Genomic DNA, 24,761 nt, shown 5'->3' with positions numbered 1-24,761 from the left:
TTCAGAATGTTACCCTGTTTTAGGGTGTCCTTGAATTACTCATTGCCAGAAGTTGGAATGGTATATTTGGTGAACTATTAGATGCAAACTCTGCTTATTTTCTTCCTGTATTCTTCCCTAAGCATTCATTAATAGTTCACTGATGATGGAACCAGATAAATATTTCACCCATGGGGGCAGCTTTTTTATTAGTACATAACTTGGGTGTTATCTGTACAGTATGTTGCAGAACAAATCCTTACAGAAGAAAAAGCAACAAACCTTTGAAGTAGCTGGAATTGAAGAGGTATTGTCTTTGCTTTTATTTCATTATTCACTAATCCATCTTCAGGCCCCCAGATTCCACTACGCTTTGGGAATTCCATGGTTGAAAAAGAAAACATGGAAAAGGAAACAAAAAAATGTCTAACATACCTATCTTCAGTATGAAAGATAAGGAGTTAGGGTCTAAACATCTCAAGATGTGCATTTGATAGGCCCCTGATAGGTACTGGCTCCTAATCGTGAGTAAGTGTGGGGAGGAAATAGTGGAACTCCCAGAGAAATAAGTATTCAGGGAACTCCAGCTACAATATGTGCTAAGTAAATCTTGTGTAGTCTATGTATGTAATACTATCTGAAGTATGGATCATGAAGTTTCTCATAAATTTTAAGAAAAGCATAGCCCGTGGTATATGGAATAAATATTTATTTTTTAAATGGAAACATCTATAGACACATATCTACTTTTATATACAAACCTGCACCATCTGCCTGCATAGAAACTGTTAAAGCATTTACAGACACTTCCAAGGCTATCAAATTTATCTATGACTATTTAATGTACCCTTCATGCACAGTGGAGGTTATCCACATCTGCTTTGTTTCTATGAGTCATAAAATCATAATCAAATGCTCTTCACCATTACATGCAATAGTAATAAAAATGCACTAATTTGTCATAGGGAATGTCAGAATATAACAAGTTTTATAGGATTAAGAAAGATTATTAGACAGAAATATTATTCAAATGATCATTTGTGCTATGTGTGAAATTAGAAGAAAGCAAGGAGGAAATTTTTTTTATCACTATGGAAATTTGACATATAAATTGGCCTGCTGTTTCTTCGTGCTTTGGAATACTGATACAGTGAGTGATTTTATAAGATGCCATGAATTTACCAGATAGCTCGTCTACTTGCCAAAACAAATTAAGAACTTGATTGAAACAAGCATGGAGGTATCTAAATAATTCAAAACCCCTCAATTTAACCTCTTTCATTTTAAACACTGAATGATTTAAACTACTTTATAGTTTAAAATAATTTCCATTTATGCATCTTCATTTTTGCCTCTTTCATTCTTGCACCTCCTATTGTTTCCTAATATCATAAATACATTTAATAGAAATGATAGAAATCTCATAAAATGTAATATGCTTCAAGTTCTGTGTAAATAGCTCTCCAGGCAGACAAGACAGACAATTTAAGCATCTTGTCTGAGGGAAAGTGTTCAATGAGCACATGGTTATTGAGCACTACAGAAGTTACTTGGATTTTCTTATATGTGCCCCCATCACAGGAGAAGTTTCAGTCAGAACTTATATCATGGTAATATGTTGTCAGAGATGTATGTCACTCGGGGATGACACTGCATGTATTAAATAGCTACCCAGATATGTAGGATCCTTGTAGGTTAACCAAGTTAGCTGTATCTCTTCACATATTCCATTAGTTCATTACTCCAGAAGTGAAAATAAAATGAGCCCAGGCTTGGCTTCAGCATATATTTATTTCACACTTCAAGAATGCATTTAATTCACATAATTATTGCTGTAAAATAAATGCATTATTTCTTGCCCTTTTCACAGACCGCTGAATATGAACATTTTTAATTTATTACTAAGGATATTTCAGGCTTCTTATGAATTCTTAGTCTTAATAAAAAATAAAATGTGAGTGCCACGTTCAATTTGAGACTGCCACTACATTTTTTCTTTTGTAAGATTTATTTGTGAACTCAATGTATTTACAAGAAGCTATATAAAGATTAGGTAACAGCAGGCCACAAATACTGAGGTTCAGTGTCCAAAAAGAACATTAACTTGGCAATCAGAGCAGACCATAGGTTTTTAGACAGCTAAGTCCACTGTACAAAGTTTTCTGTATAACTTCATGCTAACCACTTTTTATTACTGGTGACAATACTATATTCAATACTTTGCAATTACAAATCCATGGGAAAATTATTTGTATTGATAATTTATAATACTCAATCAAAGTATCATTTAGTTAAAATTTAAGATCTACAACCACACTATTAAATTAGTTAAGTAATATTTTCCACATGATTGCATTTGCTTTCGAAAGTGTGGGCAGCTTAACATAAGCAAACATTTTAGAATCAAAAGAGAGCAATAATTTCAACTAACATGACTAAGAAATGCAAACTGCCTTCAAAAATATCCTTTTAAAAATTCTCTTTCAGGGACAAAGCTGCGAGCTTAATTACAATGATTGCCTTACACAGTCCTGCTCCACTGGGTTTCTTTGTGTTGATGGAATAAACAATATCACCTGTTTACCTACTATCCCTCAAAGCAAGAAAACTGCCACTGAATTGAGTGAAGTGTTTCCTGCTGAGATTTTAGACAATGACCTTCCATCAGCCCTGGCTGTGTCTATGGAACTTTGGTCTAAACGTGCTTCTCCTGATTTTCATACAGGAGAGGTGTCCGAAGGTAAGCAGAAAAAGCTTTTGAGTAATGGATATATCAAACTTCTTTCCTTTTAGTGCTTTCTTAAATGGTAAGAATATTCAAAATATATTAAATTTCTTCTTATGAATGTTGTTTTTTACTTTTTGTACTACATCCTATTCTTTTGATTTAATCCATCATCCTTTCTTAATTGCATTTATAGGTAACTCTAAAATCACTCTTTTCTCAAAAGATTTTTTTTCCCAGCATCTTACACATCCAGTAAGGTAAAATACACTTTCTCTTAGCTTGATTTTCTGTTTGCTTTGCTAGAGTGTACAATTTCATATGCCTCACACTGTGTTCAGCAATCTCTGAGTCTAATGCCAATCTTCCCTTCTTCCTTGGCTAGTCAGCAGCAGAAAGATAATTTGCCTTACTCCGTGGGGACTTTGAGTTTTCTTTCCTATTTCTCACATTTTCTGAGTGCTTCCTTTCCTGTACATCTAGATGCTTTTTCACTAAAAATGTCTGGAACAAGCCTCTCAACATCTCTGTCATTCTAAATGTTTATAGTGATGTGTTTGGGAAGCCAAAAAATTGCCTATCCTGTTATTTTTAAGATATTTGATGGAAGAGTCAATTCTAACAGAAGTGCAATGTTTTATTTTGAAGATTGTACCTTCATTGTGGCCTGTTCATTTTACTAAAGCTAATATTATAGAGATAGCATGTGTATAAGCTATCCTCCTTACAGTTAGTTTCAGAATTTTTTGCTTATATACTCTTTCAGAGTAATTACTTTACAAAGTAAGCCAGGAGTCCTGTTTTCTCAATCAGGGTAAATGAGTTTTACTGAATATTTTATTTCTCTACAGACTAGTCTTTTGGGGATATACCTAAGCTTTTGTTGCATTCTTAACAGGTAATACTCCTTCTTGGTGTAAGTAATGGCACTGAGTGAAATTCAGTTAGTAATTGCAGTCACATCTGTATAACTTCTAAAGTATCATGTCAGCTAGTTTGCTGATGTTCTCAATTGATATAATTTGTAATTCGTTCATTTTGTATTGATTTTCAGTAGCAGTTTGATTTAAAAAACTTAATCCTTCTGTTCTGAGCAGTGCTATTTGCTCTGATGCTGGCCCTCATACAGAATTTGAATAATGAGAATGTTTGCATTGCTCAACTCTTGAGTTCTCTAAAATTGCTTGTACACTTTTACTAAGAATATAATTTGTAGAGTTGTATTTGTCTGATATATAATAATTTGGTAAGACTGAATGCAGTTTTAGTGGCCATGTAATTTGCTGCAGACTCAGTCCAGGGACAAAGTTGTTTTTTTTTTTTTTTCTTTATGTGGGGTTTTTTTTTTTTTTTCTTAGTTTTGGGGTTTTCTTCTAAATTTTTATCCTCAAATGTCTGAAAAGGCAGATATTTTCAACTGTGGGATACTTTTGACCACTAATTTGGCTAAAGTGAGCTATGAGCTAGGAGGACTAATTGCCACTGGAGAGTCTTCAACAGTATTCAGGATAGCAACCTCAACAGATGTTCTCTCTTCACACTTTCTTAGTTCTGCTGTTCAGCTCTCAGTAAAAATAAAGTCTAATATCACAGGGGTACCATATGTGGCTACTGATAGTTCCACAGTTTTAAGGTCAGTGCCTCTTACCCAGCATAGTTATGATGCAATCTAATTTATCACTAGTTCCTTAATGACACTTTCTGTTTTCCCTACACAAGTTTCATCATTAGTGCAGCACCACACTGTTGCTTTATCTGCCACAGACATGAGTTCAGTAATTAGTAACATAGCAGGGGCTGAAATAGAATTAAATAGCGAGTCATTACTCTCCAGTGGATTACAGTGTTTAACTGATTCTACAAGTGCGGCTTCAGTTCTCTCTAGGCTGCCTTGAAAGGGCCCTTAAGAATTTGCAGGTGTCTTTTCAGCATCAGAAGAGCAGTGGAGATTACAAAGTCCTTCAATAGTATCTCATTCCCTCCTAAGACATATATTTAAAACCAGATATTTTTCCTTAGTTTGTTAGTTAGTCATGAAACTCAAATGCAAACACCTTTGCCTAGTTTATATCTGGCTTTTACTGCTTCATCCATCAGCCATAGACTCACAAACATCAAATCACAGTCTGCTGATTCTCTAAGTGAATTAAGCCAAATATATGCAACATGTTCTATGACTAGAATAAAACTGATGAATTCTCAGACCAAGGTCTGCATAGTAAACAGTCCCCATTTTATGAGACATTTTGGATGAACTCAGTGATATTAACCAGCTGGTGCACACTAATGGGAGAAACTGCTATTTCTGCTGGGCATTTATTTTCTTCATCTAACAATATAACATCATCAGTGGAGTTCACAGAACTGTCATCCTTGTATCCCACTACAGGAAATACATACACATCTCTGACTGATAGGTCTGTCCTGTCTTTTTCTTCACAGGAATCAGATACTCATTTTCCATGTTTTGTTTCATATTATCTATTTTTCCTTCAAAAACCATCTCTTTATAATGATAAATTTCATCACATGAATCCTTTAGAGACAAATATAGATTTGACAAAATTATTACCTACTACTTAACAGCTGACAACAGAGGAAATTCAACAATTACTGGAGACAAAACTGTTATGGAGATCTGTCACTCATTAAGTCAGGGTACTTTCTTAAACGTTCAGCTGAGTGGTGTATCTCAAGAACTACTTTTAACCCACATAGTAAAAAGTAGTTCTGAGTTCAAAACACATCTATTAATAAATGCAAGTGAGACAAAATATTTTCAAAAACACTCTGTTCTTGATGTGTATCGTTCCTACAAAAACTTCAGGTATAGACTTACTGACAAATACCCTGAAAAGTTGTCATTATTCAAATCTTCTAATAATGAGTTATTTTACTTGGTTTTGTCTGCACAAACCTCATCTGTGCAAACAGAAATTTGTAAAATGTTAGTGACAAAGCATTTATCTTTACAAACCTGTTATCCTGTAAGTTCTGCCTTACAAGAACATTAGCAATATTATACTGAAATATATGAGATGAGCAGACAATACTGCTGTGCATGATAAAGAACTCCTCATGAATCTAAACACTCTCTTACCTAGACTTCACAGTATATCTGCAGTGGATTCAGTTTCTGGCCTTATCAGCTGATGTTATCTGTTGAGTTTTTCATTTCTATTCAGACAACTTTTTGAGGTGGTGGGATGTTTTTATACAAAGATAAAAGTGTCTGTCGAGGTTGCCAGGTGCTTGAAATAGATTTATTTTAGTCAGGCAGGAGCCTGTTCAATGGGTATGGCACCTGCTGCTGTACCTGACACAGATAGTTATTCTTCATGTTTTGCCACATAGGCTACCAGATCAATATAGAAGCAGGTTGGAGGCTGCTATGATGCTGGCAGACAATCAGCAACTGAATGGTTTTATTTCACTACAGTAAAGTTTTCAGGATTTCAGGTGTAGCTTTTATCATACATATAAATTCAGGAGGTATGTCTATGATTACAGTATATAAGTATGATTATTAACATTTTCAAATGTAAATTAAGTATAGAAAAAACGTATTTTTAACTCTCGAGAATAATTTTTATATGTAATTAACTTGCCACTTCTTATTCTAAAATGAGACAGATGATGGCTACACCTTTTTAAAACAGTACTTTTATAAGAACATTACAACTCTTTCAAAATAAAGTCAGGGAATTAAAAGAACGTCCAAAATCCTATTAATTTTAGAATTAAATATTAGAGAATGTTGATTCCTTTGGACTATCAAGCCAAGGAGAGGGTTTTTTTACTTTTAATGTTTTTCATTCTTTTCATTCTTTTCTTGGGGGTTTGTGTAGGAAAAAAATGGGTTTATTTAATTGATTGAAATCACATAAAAATATTACGAATTCTAGACTATGAAAGGTGCATAAAGATGCCAAAAGACAAATAAAATTTTTCCTGGTTATGGAATAACAGTTGTTTTCCTGTGAATACTTGTTCATGTAGATTTCATTCACAGTATGCATACATAAGTACACAGATCAAATTCTTTGTCAGAAGTGCCTCCTGATACTATGCCTGCACTCATGAGGTCAAGTTATCTGAGCATACCACTGAGGATTCCCAATGGATCAAGATATGAAACAACATGGAAATAAAACTCAAACTCCACATCTAGTGGACAACTACTGGCTTAAAAAAAGTTCCCTCAGAATTAGCAAAGAAAAATGAGTTGTAGCTTTTAATAAAATCTGTTAATCTCTTACTTTTCTGGTAATTTCTTCCTTTTTCTTTGATACCCTCAGTGTGAAGTATATTTGCATGGATTATGCCATACACTTTCTAATGGTTTATTTCTATGACTGTGACTTGTTTGACACCAAGTGAACTATTTGGTGTCCATATTAATCCTATTTACTGACTTATACAATATCAAGACACCTAAAGTCACCAAAATCATAGTATTTCATACCATGTTTTAGTTGACCACCATCTGCTTCTTTGAAAATGGGAGGCCCAAATATACCAAAATGAATATTGCTGAAACATACTTTCTTTTCACCTTTCCTGTAAACGCATTAGAAAGATTTATCTCCTAGTCCTTCCTCTTAAAGAGACTGCCTTGGGAAGCAGAAAAGGGCTTTAGATGTCATTTCTGGAGTGGAACATCACTTGGGAGGTAAAGAAAACAGGTATTGCAGCCATGATTCCAGGATCCGTATGCTCAAAATACACAAACACACGTAAGTTATGAGGCCCAGAAGGAGACCTAAAAGGTAGTATCTTTCAATATCTTAGTTTCCATGGCTGGGTCTTTTTTTTTTTTTTTTTTTTTTTTTCCATTGGAAAGAATAGATGAGTGCTTCTGCAAAAGTAATATTTGCCACTGTGTTGATGCATAAGCAAATCTATGTCTTGTTCAGTGGAAGACTATTATAAAGCTAAATGAGAAATGCTCTTGGATGAATAAGATCCTCAGTATATCAGGGTATCTACAGTAAAAGAAATGTGTCAAGCTGTTAAACCTGTTGTACACTTATGTGCTTACTAGGTTTAGTGTATTTATAAATAACCCATTGGTTCAGTCTGCAGGTATGCATTTCAACTACTATAGCATTGCTCATGGCTAATAATGTTTGTAAATAAATTTGTTCTGAGAAAAATATGTTTATGGTAAAGTTATTATGGGACCAGATGGGATGATCTATGTTCTTCATTACATAGAAATTTCTGTTAGCAGTCTGCAAAGTTCTGTATGCATGCTTAAAATCCTTATCCAGAATATAACCATGCTCATGTTGATTTGAATATTGTCCTAATCACAATTACAATAGCAGAAGAGCTTGCATCTGAGATTTGAAAGCTCTTCAACATGAAGATAGTCAAAGAAAGTTTCTTTAGAGGTAGTTTCCACAGGTATCCAAAGATCTATGAAGACATATAATGGTTTGGTCACTTGGTGTCTCTGGTCTAAATTATGGAGCTCAAATGTACTGTACTACCAGCTTGAGAAATAAGCCCATTTTTAAAAATGCAGAGTTATTTGAGGAAATTTGGTCTGCACATTTATAGACCACTTCTGTAGTAGTGGCTTCCATAGGGGCTATCCAGCAACAAAAGTAGGACTAGGGAAAATGTAGGACTTCTGCTGAACAAGACAGGGAACCTAATGACAAAGGACACAGAAAAGGCCAAGGTACTTGGTGCCTTCTTTGGCTCATTCTTTACAGGTAGGGCTAGTCTTTGGGAATCCCTGAGACCAGTGCGAAATTCTGGAGTAAGAGAGACTCACCCTTGAAGAGGATGAGGTGAGAGAACATTTAATAAAAATGGTCATACACAGGTCTGCTGGACCTGATATAATGATGTTCCCACAAATTATGAGGGAGAGAGCTGAGGTCATTGTGAGGAAACTCCTGATAATCTTTGAAAGATAACAGTGATCAGGAGAGGTTTCTGGTGACTGGAAGATAGCATATGTCACTCTTGTCTTCAGGAAGGGCAAGAAGGAAGATCTTTGGAACTACAGGCCAGTCAGCCTCACTTGATTTCCTGGGAAGCTAGGAAGAATAAGAGGGTGACTAGAAAGAGTTGGCATGGAGCTGTGAAGGAGATATAATGCTTTACCAAACCAAAAGCCCTCTATGATGAGATGATTGGCTTAGTGGATGAGAGGAGAACAATTGATGTTGTCTATCTTGACTTAGGTTTTCAACACTTTCTGCCATAAAGTCCTCACAGACAAGCTGACAAAGACCAGGTCAAGGGAGCTGATTCTTCCCCTTTGTAAAGCCCTGGTGAGACCATATATGGAGTCCTGTGTCCATTTCTGGCCCCGCTACAGGAAATATATGGACTTACTTGGGTCAGTCCAGGTAAAGGCCAGGAAGATAGTGAAGGGATTGTAGCATCTCACATATGAGGAGACTGAAGAATTTGGGATTTCTTATCTTAAGAACAGAAAACTCAGGAGGTAATTTGCATTATCAGAAGAACATTATATATACAGATCCAGAGACTTCCAAGTGGTGTCCACTGAGAGGACAAGCAGCAATTGACACAAATTGAAATGCAGGAAATACGCACTTTTTTAATCTCTTTTTTTTTTGAAATTTTTTTTTTTTCCTCTCTCTGTTTGTTTGGGGTTTTTTTTGGGGGGGAGGGGTGGGGTGGGGTTTACAGTGTTGGGGCAGTCAAGCATTGGAACAGGTTGCCCAGAGAGATTGTGGAGTTTTCATCCTTGCACATATTCAGAACTGAACTGGACAATGTTCTGAGTAAACTTTATAGCTGACCCTGCTCTGAGCAGGTGGGGTTGGATTAGATGATTTCCAGAAGTCCCTTTCAACCTCAGTTGTTCTGTGATACTATGAGACCATGTAATTGTCAGGACAGAATTGCCTTACAGGCACTGTTTAAAAATATTCCTAATATTTGCTTCTATGCAAGTATCTAGTTAGCCACCAAAGGTAGGATTCATCTTAACTGTAGCTATTCATTAAATAATCTCTGTAAGCTATATCACTACGTAGCAAATTAAGATAAATGGAACCACCATATATATAGGATGTAAACTCTTCTCCTTTCCTCCATATACCATATTCTACTTCTGCATACTTTTGGTTTTGGAAAAGGAACTGAATATTGGGCCAACTTTTCTGTTCATGTTATGTGTGTAGATGGTGGAGCTCACAAAAACATCTGTGAGACCAAAACCAGCAGAACCAGATATCAATGCTAACAACACATCTCAGAGAAATAGAGCTAGTACACAACAGCTAACTTCATTTACTTTCATTATTTATGGGGAATAACACATGTTAAATACTTTACTGAAGTGGATTTTTATCTCTCTGTTGTGCCACCTACTCCCACAGTTTAAACTGTGTTCAATATATATCAATACTTCCTTTAAGAGTTCCTAAAATATGAAGTAGGATCTGAAATATTATTAATAGTAGTCAGATTGGCACACACTACAAACCTCCTCATATGTAGTATTTTGTTTAAAATCTTACTCTGCCACATTTCAAATTTTGTTTTCTCACTTGCTCACATAGAGTTGTTATCACTAAAAGACTCCTAGGAGGAAAGAAAATTCAAATTCAGAGCTTTCGTTCTTTTTTACATATTGTTTTCCATAATGTAATGCTTTTTCTTCTTTCTCCTTAATCAAGTTCTGTTCCATTATATGAAACGATATATGCCGAGGTTTCTGAAAAATGTTGAAATTACATGACACCTTTGTCTTCTAATTTTGTTTTCTCCTATTGAATTGTGTCTGTTACATTCACTAGATCTGCCATCACTCTCATGATTCCTTTAAACTTTGTCTTTTATTCGCTCTGCCAGACATATCATTGTTATTCAGCCCATTTTAGTTTCCCTGTTCTCAATAGCTGTAATCATACACTGATACTAAATGCATCTTGTTATATCTGCTATATCAAGGAAGGAAATACTTTTAACACAGTTAGGATGCTAGCTATGTAGGTTAGCATGGAACTTCATGCAAAGTGAAAGCATTGATCCCTGATCCAGTATTTGCACTATCTCTGTAACTGCTAGAAGCTGGAACTTGGTAAATTTCCAGACCTCTTTCACAAGCAGTCATGCTCCCCAGTGACCTGATAGCACATGCAAGTGTTAATGCAAGCCTGGCCTGCTTCTGCTTTTATTTAGGTGCAACCTGCTGCCTTGCAAGCAAAAGCAGTTTGATAGCCTGTATCTGTGTTTTCACTCTGATTGCCTCGTACTCAGACCTCTAGGCAGGCAAGATATATAGGAAAAACTATGTATGTGAGTGTCATAACAAGAAAAAGATAAACAAGTGAAAATTAACCTTCCTTTAACGACCTGTACATCATTTGTTACTTTCTAAGTTTCTGTATGGTAATGAACGTGAGTACATGGTAAACGGTTAGCAACCTGTTACACCACTTAGACACGCGCAAGTCTATGGGGCCAGATGGGATCCACCCAAGAGTACTGAGGGATCTTGCAGAAGTGCTCACCAAGACACTTCCCGTCATTTATCAACAGTCCTGGGTAATCAGGGAGGTACCAGTTGACAGGAGGTTAGCGAATGTGATGACTATCTACAAGAGGGCTGGAAGGAGGATCTAGGGAACTACAGGCCTGACAGTCTGACCTCTGTGCTGGGGAAAGTTATAGACCAGATCGTCTTGAGTGCCATCACACCAGGCACAGGTGTACAGGACAACCAGGTGATTGGGCCCAGTCAGCATGGGTTTATGAAAGGCAGGTCCTGCTTGACAAACCTGATCTCCTTCTGTGACAAGGTAACTCACTTAGTGGATGAGGGAAATGCTGTGGATGTTGTGTGCCTACACTTTAATAAGTTTTCACACTGTTTCTCATAGCATTCTCCTGGAGAAACAGGCTGCTCATGGCTTGGAGGTGTGCATTCTTTGCTAGAAAAAAATGGCTGGGTGGCTGAGCCAGAAGGATTGTGATGAATGAAGTTAAGTACAGTTGGTGGCCAGTCACAAGTGGTGTTCCCCAGGGTTCAGTATTGGGGCCAGTTCTGTTTAATATCTTTATCAATGGTCTGGACAAGGGGATCGAGTGCACCCTCAGTAAGTTTGCAGACAACACCAAGTAGGTGGGAGTATTGATCTGCTTGAGGATAGAAAGGTTCTACAGAGAGATCTGGACAGGCTGAATTGATGGGCCTAGGCCAAGTGTAGGAGGTTCAATAGGACTCAGTGCCAGGTCCTGCCCTTGGGTCACAATAAGCCCATGCAATGCTACAGGCTTGAGGAAGAATGGCTGGAAAGCAGTGTGGTGGAAAAGGACCTGGGGTTGTTGATTGACAGGTGGCTAAATAGGAGCCAGCAGTGTGCCCAGGTGGCCATGAGGGCCAATAGCATCCTGTTTTGTGTCAGAAATAGTGTGGCCAGCAAGACTAGGGAAGTGATTGTTCCCCTGTACTTGGCACTGGTGAGACTGCACCCTCAATGCTGTGTTCAGATTTGGGCCCCTCACTACAAGAAAGACACTGAGGTGCTGGAGCATGTCCAAAGAGGAGCAGTAAAGCTGGTGAAGGGTCTAGAGCACAAGTCCTATAAGGAGCAGTTGAAGGAAATGGGGTTGTTTAGTATGGAGAAGAGCTGCCTGAAGCGAGACCATATTGCTCTCTTCTCCCAGGTAACAAGCAATAAGACAAGAGGAAACAGCCTCACATTTTGCAACAGAACGTTTAGATTGGATATTAGGAAAAAATTCTTCATTGAAACGTTTATTAGGATGCCCAGGGAAGTGGTTGAGTCACCGTCCCTGGAAGTATTTAAAAGACATGTAGATATGGTACTTATGGAGGTGGTTTAGTGATGGACTTGGCAGATTTTGATAAAAAGTTGGGCTCAATGATCTTAAAGGTCTTTTCTAACCTAATTGATTCTGTGATTCTATGAATATATGGACACATAAATATATATATATAAATTATATGTGTAGACATACCCTGTTATGTATGAAGTTTTTAAAATACACTCACACACTGAGAAGTGTACATATACATTCTGTACTCCTGATGTAGACAGATGTGTTCTGTACTACCAATATGAACAGTTTTGTTTAGTTACATTGAAAAATATTTTTTTAATTTTGAAAATACTGACTTTTAACTTCACTTCATCAAATATTTACCTCTTGGGTCAATTATCCTTAGTGCTCATCCCACTAAAATGCTATATCTGTGTATTAAACAATGTTTCTTTTCTGTTTAAACTTTGTGAAGATATATATTTAAAAAATCTATCAACATCTGTTAACATCATACTTTCAAATCTGTTATCTAGTGTTTCATAATAATGAAGAATGATCAGAAAATTTGAGCAGATCAATATGTGGCTAACTTACAATCGGTTGTCAATATGAATCTCTTGATGTAAGTAAAATGGTGATAGTAGAGGGAAAATTACACCTCAGGTGTACTCATTACAGTGAAATCCAGAAGAGAAATTGCAGAAGGTATAGAAGGAATAGATTTTACTCATCTGTTAAAAAAATCACAATCTAATGTGTGAAAAGTCCACCATATTATATCATCCATGGCTCGCTCATAAGAAAATGTGATTGACAAAGTGTGAAATAGTGGTTTAAGTGTCATAATACATGAAAAGTTTAAAAAAGTAAATGACAAATCACAGACTGTAAGGTTTAAATTCACCCTAATGTATGTATGGAACATCCAGTAAGATTTTTTGTATTGTAACATATATAATATTAAAAATATTTACAGTGTTTCTGAAGAGAAGTGATGATGTTCAGGTGATTGGACATTTCAGCCTTCATAGAAAGTGACGCTAAAGAAAGTCTACAACTTCAATAATTTAATGTTCCTGACTAAGTAGAAATACTTCACATTTTCATTTATTTTATTATACACTCTTAGTCAAATGAAATTAACATCAATTAAGCCTGTCTGTTAACTTAGGTCACCTCATTTTCATTTTAGATATATTTTATCCACTTTGTATTTTCTATGTTATCAACAGACATAAAAACCATAAAAGTATAAAACTCCAATATGACTTCAGGTAATATTTTTGCTAACCATTTTTAAAACTACCATGAGAAACTAATTCCTAGTGTTCTGTTATATCTGACAGTAGAGTAGATTGACAATCTTCTTTCCATAAAAATTGAGCAGACATTTCAAGAAGATTTCACTGTAGATATATATTTGTATGCAAGCCTTCTTACTGATGATTGTGGTACAGATCAACAAGAAATGCTTCGGACAAATGATAAAATAAACTCTTTAGGGGTAACTGTATATTTTTCAGTTATTTTGGTAATTTAGATAAGATATTGTTGTTTTAACAAAAAAGATTATAATTATAGGCACTAGATTCTTACCTGTGATGGGTTAAATTTCCCTTCTAAATTGACAACTGTATTCTGCCTTTTAACCATCAATAGTGTTCCAGTAATATTTAAACATTTTCTAGACTTTTTCTTGTCCATCTGCATAGAGTTTCATTTTTCCTGATATTCCCAGGACTATGTTAATTTACAGCAGAAAGAATCATGATATTGGGAATAAAACTCCTGGCATACACGTCAATGATAGCAGATTTTGATTGTCGGGTACGTAGAAGCCATCTTGAGAACAGTATCTATGACAGTCAGTAGCTTCTGTCATCTGGAGTTTCAAAGCCAGTGGTATCTATGAGCAACACCTACTCCTGGGATGGATAGATCACAAATAGCATTTTCTGTCTTTGAAAGACAATACTCTATGTAACTTTTTACAGGCATAGTTAACTTCCATATGATTAAAAAAATAATATATATATATAAAAAAAAAAAAGTCAAAAAAGAGTAAGTGGAATAGAACAAGTATTTCTGGGTTTCTGAAGCTATTGCTTTCCCAGTAACTCAGAAGAATTTTCTTCTTTTGTTAAATAATATCTAAAATAATAAATAATATCTATTACATAATATTCTATGGAAGGTTGTGTACATGTTTGTTTAATTTGTAGATTTTTGGAAGCAACCAAACTATATATAGCATCCATGCTAACAGTCATCAGCATAGAAAAGAGTACTGTTTTGGTATCTTAAAATGTTATTTGTGCAGGTTTTGAAGAGCCTAAAAAGATTAAGTTTAATTTTCTTTGAAGAACAGCAAATGAAAGATATGAGGAATTCTATGCAGCTGGCATTTTGCATTTACATTTTAGAGCAGTTAGTGCAATTACTGAATTTACTTATGCTTTGCTCTTAAACCCATATGTTGAATATATTCAAAATAAATCATAATGATCTGTTTCTGTAGCTTAAAATAACAAAGGTTTTTAGAGTCATGAGAACCCCCTACTAAGACTTTCTCTTGTCATTTATTTGAAAAACCTATTTTTTGTTACAATATGAAGTGCATCCCAAATGCACAGATTGCTCTTCAAAGATACTGTTGCATGCCCTGGGGTTAAGTAATCCTTAGGGATGATTTAGCAGCATTCAGGAAGTGTAAACACTGCCACTTCAACTGTTCCTTCAGCTTAGAGAAGGAAGTAAAGAGGTTCTGGTATGACTCCCTCGAGCAAGTAACTGCTCAACAGCAGTGATAAATTCTGATAATAGTCACAGGGATCTGGACCAAAGAGAGGAGTACACTAGGAGGAATGTGCTATTGAATACTTGTGCAAGGTTTCTAGCCCTGTAGTTAATAAACATTGTTCAAAGGCATCTGCATTTAAATTCTGTTGCACAATGAATACAAAGTATGACAGCTACCACCCATCCAATACTGGAGGAAAAAAAACCACAAATGAACGAAAACCCCAAACATTAAGAAGGGATGATGTATGATTTTCCTTAAAAATAATAACCATAATATTTCTGAATAACTTTGAGGAAACTTGACCTGTATTTAAGTTTCAATCATGTGAATCCTCAGATTTAATCCTGCTAAGAAAGGATAATCAATATTTAAGGGTAAATAATTCTTTCTTGATTTGGTGCATCTCAGAAACTCTTTTCCTTTGATTGTGATCTCTGCTTGCATGGACATTACAGTAAGATACAGAAACTGTATGCTAAACACTATCTGTAAGTCTCAGTTTTGTTCTCAAATCAGTCATAACTGTAGAGACAGTAATGTGCTTTTGAAAGTAAAAGAAGAAAAAAATCTGCTAAAATATTGTAATATGTGTTTGCAAGTGAAGGAATTTGTAGGATGGGGAGGAAGAAAATAATTCTTTCTTGATTTGGTGCATCTCAGAAACTCTTTTCCTTTGATTGTGATCTCTGCTTGCATGGACATTACAGTAAGATACAGAAACTGTATGCTAAACACTATCTGTAAGTCTCAGTTTTGTTCTCAAATCAGTCATAACTGTAGAGACAGTAATGTGCTTTTGAAAGTAAAAGAAGAAAAAAATCTGCTAAAATATTGTAATATGTGTTTGCAAGTGAAGGAATTTGTAGGATGGGGAGGAAGAAAAGGAAAGAAATATGTGAGGTAGAAGGGTAGAAGCATTATAGGGTAAGGGTGGGATAAGCAAAATTGGGTGCACATTGACCTAATGGGGTAAGAAATCAAACAGGAAACTTCATCAAATATGTGAGAGCATTCAGGATGACATGGTTAGGAACAAGACCTGAAATAGTATGACACTGATCCTGAAGAATACTAGAGTGCCTGTACTCTTCCCAGATTCCCTTCAGTTTCTGCCAATGTATTAATCATTAAAATCTCCATATTTAATTTAGTGGAAACAAGAGCCAATACCTTCTCATGAGTAAAGCAGTAGTACTCTTTCTATGTGCCAATACCTCTTAACTTTAACAGGCTTGTAGAGTTGTGAGCAAAAGTGGATTATGTACCTCAGACCTTTGACCAGGGGTGTTATCTTGTTTCAAGTAGACAGTAAATCTTTCTGTACAGTTCTGGGAAACATAAAATGACTTCATAAACCAATCCTATTTTTTCTTTTGGTGTCACATGGGTCACTTTGTCATAAAGACTGAACTGATTACTCAATACTCTTGAGATGATTATGCCTGATTAACAGTAAACTGCCCTGTGACTTGACTTGGCCTGGACAGCAATTTATCATACATAGCTATTCTTTTTTTCTTCTTCTTGAAAAGAAAGATGACACATATTTTTCCCTATTAGTAAGTACACAGTTTGGAGCTGAAGCAAATTCTCTCAAGCATTTGTTGTCTCAACTCTAACTTCTGAAACAGAGCCACTTTACATATCTTTATATACCTCTTCTCTAGTGCTGACAATGTGCTATACATAGCTAAAGAGTTGATGATGAACACCTGTTACTAAAAGAGGACAAATAGGATAGCTGAAGAGGTGTCGGAGCTATGCCTTTTCTGCATACCTGAATAAGTCAAGAATATACCAGAGGAAAAATGTTTTATGCTTCCTATTGTCTGGAAATAGCTGCTCCCCAACAAAAGGTTTTAACCTACAGCTTTTGTGCACTGTTTTCTATATTGTGGGGGAAAAAGTTGATTTAGCCTCTCTTGGCATAACTTATTGTAGAGGCTTCTAAACTGGGCAGCTGCAAGGCTGTTAATCCTTACTTACATCATTATTTTCATTGTAGCAAACTGTCGTTTATTCCAAACACCAAAGAAAGTCTGCATTGTAAAGTATCAAATCATATGGCAATTCAGTTGTGTGTATCACAAGCAGTTTTTGTACTAGTAACTCTAAATAAATAATTTGAGAATATCTATGTTTAGAAATATTCAGTGCAGAGAATTTATTTAGTTTCACAATAAATGACTCAGAAAAGTTTAGAGCAGACAAAACATACTGAAGATACTCACTTTAGAAATGTGAGTTAAAAGTCAATCCTGTCTGAAAGAATCAGAATCTTTTTCCTTACACAGTTACAGCAGTTTTCTTCCAATTTAGTGCTTCTATCATGGGTAGCAGTGTGTCCTTAAATGCTGGAACATCACTATGTCCTTTTTGGACCAAGTATTCTCAGTTTCTCCCGATTTCCTAGTTTTCAGTCTGAGTATTCAAATGTTGATGTTTTTTATCCTAATTTGGAGAATTCACCAACTACTGGTAAATATCCTAGTATGTAACATTTCCCCTTAATTGTTGGAGACTACTGGATGTTCCTAAAAGAATACCAATATTTATGTCACAGTTTTATTCATCCTTCTTAATGATCTCTTAGAACTATCAAGAAAAAAAAAAAAGTTAAACATGTGCAGTGCAACAGCACATTTAAGAGCATATTTAATTTATACTAAAAATATTTCAATAAAATAACTGGGATATAATAATAAAGGAAAACTTAAAATAGTGATTATCTAAATTATCTTCTGTGGATCTCATTTTAAAGATCACATCCTAAAAATCACAGGACATGGAACAATATAACAAATTTTCCTATTTCCTTTTTCTATTTGTGTACTGATAGCACCACTTACATCCTTGCTTTTCTCTAATCTCTTTAGAGATAGTTTCCTTGGTAACCTTAATTTTTTATGCATGCAGCCACTTAATATTTACATAAGGATGGGAATACTGGAAAAGAAGTTTAAAGATCATTGTACTTCAAGTTAGGATTATGAAGTATGAGATACCTTTGCCTCCAATATTTTGCATGTATCACATCTATTTATGGAAAGGATGGAATTTTACTTAATGAAGACTTTTAATGAATGAATATATTTGTCTTTGTCATTACTGGTTAAAATAACTGGTTTTTATACTTTAATATATAAAAGCACTCTAAGGGAAGTGGAATTTGAAACAGACAGACAGTATTACTGGTGGTAGGGAAGGAAATCTAGATTATTTTTTTTCTCGGTATATGGCAAGTCTTAAATTCCACCCGCATGTAGACACAACTGGGTAACAGTCATATCTGAAAATATAGTGTTAGGACTTGAGACTGAAAAGCCTTTCTTTTTCTCCTCCCTTTTTCCCTTTCCCTTTCCCTTTCCCTTAGAAAGAAGCTGGATTTTTCTATAGGTCTTTTCATCTCCAATTCTCTCTTGTGTCAGTGAGAACAAATTTTCAGCAAAGCCTGGAGGATGAAATCTATTTCCAGTTCTACTGAGCTTTGTAGTAAAGGTGAAGTGCAGATTAGACTGCATCATCTCTCTGTTAAGGAGTCTAAGGATTAGTGTCCTTCAGGGAGGAGGGAGAATTCTCACTAACATGTATTTAATGGAAACACTGGCCAGAGGCAGGGTCCTCACTAACCACAGCTGTGGCCAGGAGAGACATGAACTCTCTCTTGATGAGAAGAACTTGGATGTGGAATCCTTGACAACACTTGACAATACTTATCCCATGAGATTTCTGCTATGGAGTTTTGTTAAAATATGTATTGTCGATTTGGCAGGGGGTATTGCCTAAGGGTGTAGGCAGATAATTTTACCCGTTAATATGTTAGTTTTCTTATAGCTACTCTGAAGGTTTCAAACTGTCTAGGAAGTGTATAAGGAACATAGGCATCTAACAGAGAGCTCTGGGCCTCTGGGGGAAAGAGGAATTATCAGATCCTTTAGATATACTCAGAAATAACAAACTGCCAAGAATGGATTGTGGTTAAATAGAAGTTCTATTAGTTAAGCAGTTTGACTCTCTTATGACTTGAGTTACTTTGGAGAGATGTATGCTGTCTTGATTGTTAAAGGTGCTGTATCATGTGCATTTTGATCTTACAAAGAAACACTAAAAGTTGTGAGTTCTAAAAGTAAGTTGTTCTTAAAGACAAATATCTACAGTGCAGAAATAGTGAGATGTGGGTGAATTAATGTATCCCGTTCATTTCAGGCAGACTTCTCAAGGTTTTCTGGGTGAACAAATGAATTACTCTGTTAAAAAACCTAAGAACATTTTAAAATTTTTATACTCCCATGTTTGGATGAATATACAATCTTAATCACTGAATTAGTTGGTAATCTTTTCTCAGTTTAGATGCATAATAAAAGATTAATAAAACAATAAAGGTTCAGTGATGAAACCTCTCTGTAGATTTTTTTTTTTACACTTCAATATAGAAAATGAGATATTGATCTTAAACATTCTTTTTAAGGATTAACTTCATTGTGACTGCTTATATCTGCATTTCATTTGAGGGGCAAGAACTATCCAGTTGACTTTTGTTTTTCTCTGATGAAGAGAGAAAAAAACCCTATATGATATTGGACAATTTGCTACATGATTTTGATTCTGAAGGGCATAATTCAAATTTTATTTTATATAATTGTTTAGTAGTTCCTCTTAAAGTTAACCTTGGAACTGTTTTTTTGGGTTCTTCTGGAGTTTATGGCTTCTGTGAGCCCTTTTCATATAGGTAATTTCAGAACTCTGTAGAAAACGCATGACTTCCAAATATGAAAAAAAGTCAGTCTCTGAAACAAAACACCTCTTCTGTATGTTGGCCATTTGCACAGTTGTATCTGATTAGCCCACCTATCTCTTCATGAGTCCTTACAATATTTGGAAGAGGAAGAATCAGTACTAGCTTAGCCACTCTTACTGCAGCTTTTAGCTGTGTCCTTATGACACCTGGTAATCAAGCCTCACATGCCGACTTGATCTCTGTGAATGTGGTTATAACAGAGGTTCTTTTAGGCCATATGACATCTATTTTTACTAAATGTATTTGAGTATTTGGAATTCAAAATGCAAAACTTTGAGTTTTAAAATTAAAAAAGATAAACTGAGAACTTCATTATCAGGATGCACAGCATTACTACATTTATTTTTTCATTAGTTTATATTAAAGAGGGGTAGGGGGTAAGAAGTGAAGGGATTTTTTTTTTTTTTTCCCCTGCATCATGTTTTAAAGTGGATATATATAATATTGTAGATATTTCTTAAATTAATTTTTCTATCTAAAGTATGAGAGTAATTTTTTCTTCTAATAAACAATCGCCTTTTCTATTTCTCCTTTTTTCTTAACCTCAGATAAGAGATTTTTTTTGTTAAATTCAAAGTAAATAGAGTGCCTATCAGCATTATTGTGGTGTTGACTTATAATCCCGACCTACTCTAAAACAGTGAACTATTAATTCTTATAGTTTTTATTTAGGACTGCTGGAGAGCCATCACATTGAAAGATGGCTTCCCGTTGAAGGCTGAAAAATAGAGCCAAGTTCTGTAATACTGACTCATCCAAAATTCCTGTTATGTGAGATTTTTTTCACTGTAACCTCGCCAAATTTTGTTTCCTCATTGAATAAACTGTCTCAAGATCAAGTAAAGAACTGTTAATCTCTGTTATTTATCTTCTCTTCAGTTAAAGACAGTAGCTTCAGGAACTGTATAAAATAATATGTCATGACAAAGACTTGGCAAAACTTCAGAATTTATACTCCTATGTGGTCAGTACTCCAGGTGATGAACCTCAGTAACTCACATAAATAAGAAAATGAGAATGGCTTGGTTGAAAATCCTTTAAATTTTTGTTTATTTTAATGTTTATGGCATAAAGTCCATTATGATTCAGTTCAAGAAGTTATTCACATTAACAACATGCTATGTGTATTAAAATTGCCAATTTCTTGTTCAGGAACAAAACCACTTGAATCCTTCAGCCACAGTATACAGTGAAAGTTCTATCTGCATGTGAATAAATGGAGCATTTCAGCATAAAAACTTGACATTATGTCACCTACTGCTAACACTGAATTTACTTGAAAAAAGTACATTTTCAAGAAATAAAAAAGGAAAATTAGAATTTATTCTGAACACTAGCCTTCCTCAGGCAAAGAAAAGTATAGATGCACTGAGTTCATATGATGCAGCAGAACTCTTTAGAGCTCTGTCTTTTGATGAAATATGCTTCTATTTAGGTTTCTTGTATTTATCTGTATTACTACAGCATATAAATTTGCTTCCTAGTGTTCTTAAAATATTTAAAATACTATTTGCTAATGTACTTAAAACAGTATATGCAGCAATTAACTTCATTTCAAGGTAAAGTGGAAGTTTTTCAAATAATGTATTCAAATATTAGGTTTTCCATCCTTTCTTCTTTGTCTCCTTAATGCAGCTTTTCATTTTACAGTTTCTAACAATACCTATGTCCACATTATATTTAGGTACACACATAGGAATTAATGTATTCTGTGTGATTTGAGTCTTCCTTTGCTTTTGTTATATTTTGGCTTCCTCTGTACCTATGATCAGTTTCCAATACATTTAGATTATTAATCTCATTGAATAATCTTTGTATCAGAAATAGTGTAGCCAGCAGGACTAGGGAAGTGATTGCCCCCTGTACTCAACACTGGTGAGATCACACCTCAAATACTATGTTCAGTTTTGGACCCCTCACTACAAGAAAGACAGTGAGGTGCTGGAGCACATCCAAAGAAGAGCAACGAAAGCTGGTGAAGGGTCTAGAGCACAAGTCTTGTGAGGAGCAGCTGAGGGAACTGGGGTTGTTTAGCCTCAAGAAAAGGAGGTTCAGGGGAGGCCTTACCACTCTCTACAACTCCCATAAAAGAGGTTGTAACAAGGTGAGTGTGGGTCTTTTCTCCCAAGGAACAAGCAATAGGGCAAGAGGAAACAGCCTTGAGCTGCACCAGGAGAGGTTCTCCAAAAGGATTATTAAGCATTGGAAGAGGCTGCACAGGGAAGTGGTTGAGTCACCACCGCCAGAGGTATTTAAAAGATGTGTAGATATAGTGCTTAGGGATGTGGTTTAGTAGTGAACATGGCAGTGTTAGGTTGCAGTTGGACTCGATAATCGTAAAAATATTTTCCAACCTAAATGTTTCTATGATTCTTCTGAGAGAATGAAGTCCTGTAATTTCCATCATACTTTTTGGGAATATGAGGACTTCAAAGCATGTGTATTCTGTCCTGGAGATTTTCACATCTTTCTCTTTTCTCTCTCCCTGTCTTGGTGGCTAAGGGTAAATGGCCAGCACTGTCACAACTGTAATTTTAATAAAATTAGTTTGGAATTTGAGAAAAATAAATATATTTGAATAGCTTTGTTCAAATTAAAAAAAAAAAAAAAAAAAAGGGGGGGGGAGGGAGACCCTGAAATGATAAAACAGCTTAAGAATTTAGCTTATATTACCATCAAGTAGAACATAAATATTGTGTAGAGACTAGCTTACCAGAAAGCAGAATTGAAAATGATGGTGTTGAGTGTCTCTTCTTAATGTGGTTTCTGAGGTTTGGTATATAAACTTATCCTCTTCTTAAAAGCAAGAGATTGAATAGAAAACAATCAAGATCAGCTCTCAAACTTCACTTGTAAAAGTATCCTGGGTTCAACATTAAAAAAAGATTCACTCTGTTATGTGATTCAGTGTATTTTACTTTAGCTGCTCCTACAGGCAAAGTGTATGTTAGATAATCAATTAGACCATTTTCTTCAGTTATTCTTCCATGAACTGGTGTGACTGATCAGGAATTGGCACTGCTGACATAGAAACTCTATGCACTGAATTTTATTTTAGAATGAAGTACACTCTCTTCTATGTTTGTTTTATCTTTGCGGTTATGTTTGTCTGCCTACTGCAGCCTACATTCCCAAATTACTGCCATGGTCACAGGAGATGTCTTTGGGTCCATGGGACAGAAATACTTGTGGAGATCCTCCCAGTTTAATATCATGCCTATTCTGTCTCCAATTCCCTTCAAATGCATACTAACATATCTGACACTACCACAGTGAAACACATGAACAAATAAATTGTTTTAACATCTTGGGACTGACTGGAATTACTGTTTTCATGAAGTGAAGTGCTGCTGCTTTCCACCATTTGAGATAGAATTTGTGCTTTGTAGCATCCTAATAGGTTTATGAATCTTGAAGTCTTGGAAAACATTACTATCTTCAGCTTCAGAAAAGAGACACCTTTCTGTCCTTGCAGTTTTCATAATTGGACGTAGACTATCCAGTATTTCTCCTGGATTTTGGAGATATTTCTTTTTTTCAGTTCTTAAATTAATGAGTGGATTATTTGTGTTGCAAATATAAAAATATAAAATGGATGCTGGAGACATGCAGCAGGTAGGTATAGGTGGGACCATGCCTTTAGTTCAGCAACTGCCTTTGCATGTTCTCATACAATAGCTAGAACCTCCTTTCTGTATCAAAGTTGCAGTAAGGATAACTACTTTTACATGAAGATGCATTTTCTAATAGAAATAAAAATCAAATATTTGCAGCTATCTGAAAAAAAAAAAGGATTAAAATATACACTTCTAAATTAACATCAGTAACTGCTAGCTTGAAACTATTCCATCGGTACTAATAGTAGAATCAATAAAGGCACAGAAAGGAGTGAAAAATACATACATACTGTGATCTGCTGTTTCCTAAATTACAAATAATCTTGCAGTCAACTCTCTTACTTTTTAAAATTATGTTTCTTTGTAACAAGTTCCCGCTTTCCATCATTTCCCAGAAGTCCTGGCTGATTGGGGAGATCCTGACAGATTGCAAATTGGCCAATATGGGTGACACCCATATATAAGAAGGGTCAGAAGGATGATCCAGGAAATGACAGGCCTGTCAGCTTGACTTTGGTACCCTGGAAGCTGATGGAGCAGCTCATCCTGAGTATATCATCACACAACACGTGCGGGACAACCATATGATCAGGCCCAGTCAGCATGGGTTTATGAAAGGCAGGTCCTGCCTGACAAACCTGATCTCCTGCTATGACAGGGTGACCTGCTTATTGGGTGATGGAAAGGCTGTGGATGTTGTCTACCTTGACTTTAGTAAGGCCTTTAACACCATTTCCCACAGCATTCTCCTGGCAAACTGGCCGCTCGTGGCTTGGATGGGCACACACTTCGCTGGGTAAAAAACTGTCTGGATGGCCGGGCCCAAAGAGTTGTGGTGAACGGAGTTAAATCCAGCTGGTGGCTGGTCACGGGTGGTGTCCCCCAGAGCTCGGTGTTGGGGCCACTCCTGTTTAACATCTTTATTGATGATCTAGACGAGGGGATCGAGTGCACCCTCAGTCAGTTTGCAGATGACACCAAGTTGGGTGGGAGTGTTGATGTGCTCGAGGGTAGGGAGGCTCTGCAGAGAGACCTGGACAGGCTGGAGCCATGGGC

The 24,761-nt window shown here is 35.8% G+C and overlaps 1 protein-coding gene across 1 annotated transcript in view; it reads left to right on the top strand.

Moving 5' to 3' along the window:
• EYS (eyes shut homolog) overlaps nt 1–24,761 on the top strand; it is a 1,054,063-nt gene that overhangs the window by 643,548 nt on the left and 385,754 nt on the right. Inside the window, exon 31 of the mRNA XM_074895818.1 lies at nt 2,467–2,719. Coding sequence (XP_074751919.1) covers nt 2,467–2,719 — 253 coding nt within the window. The remainder of the gene's footprint in view (nt 1–2,466; nt 2,720–24,761) is intronic.

Source organism: Athene noctua, chromosome 1 (genome assembly GCF_965140245.1).
Source record: "Athene noctua chromosome 1, bAthNoc1.hap1.1, whole genome shotgun sequence".
NCBI lineage: Eukaryota > Metazoa > Chordata > Aves > Strigiformes > Strigidae > Athene > Athene noctua.
This window is presented reverse-complemented; position numbering and strand designations above follow the sequence as displayed.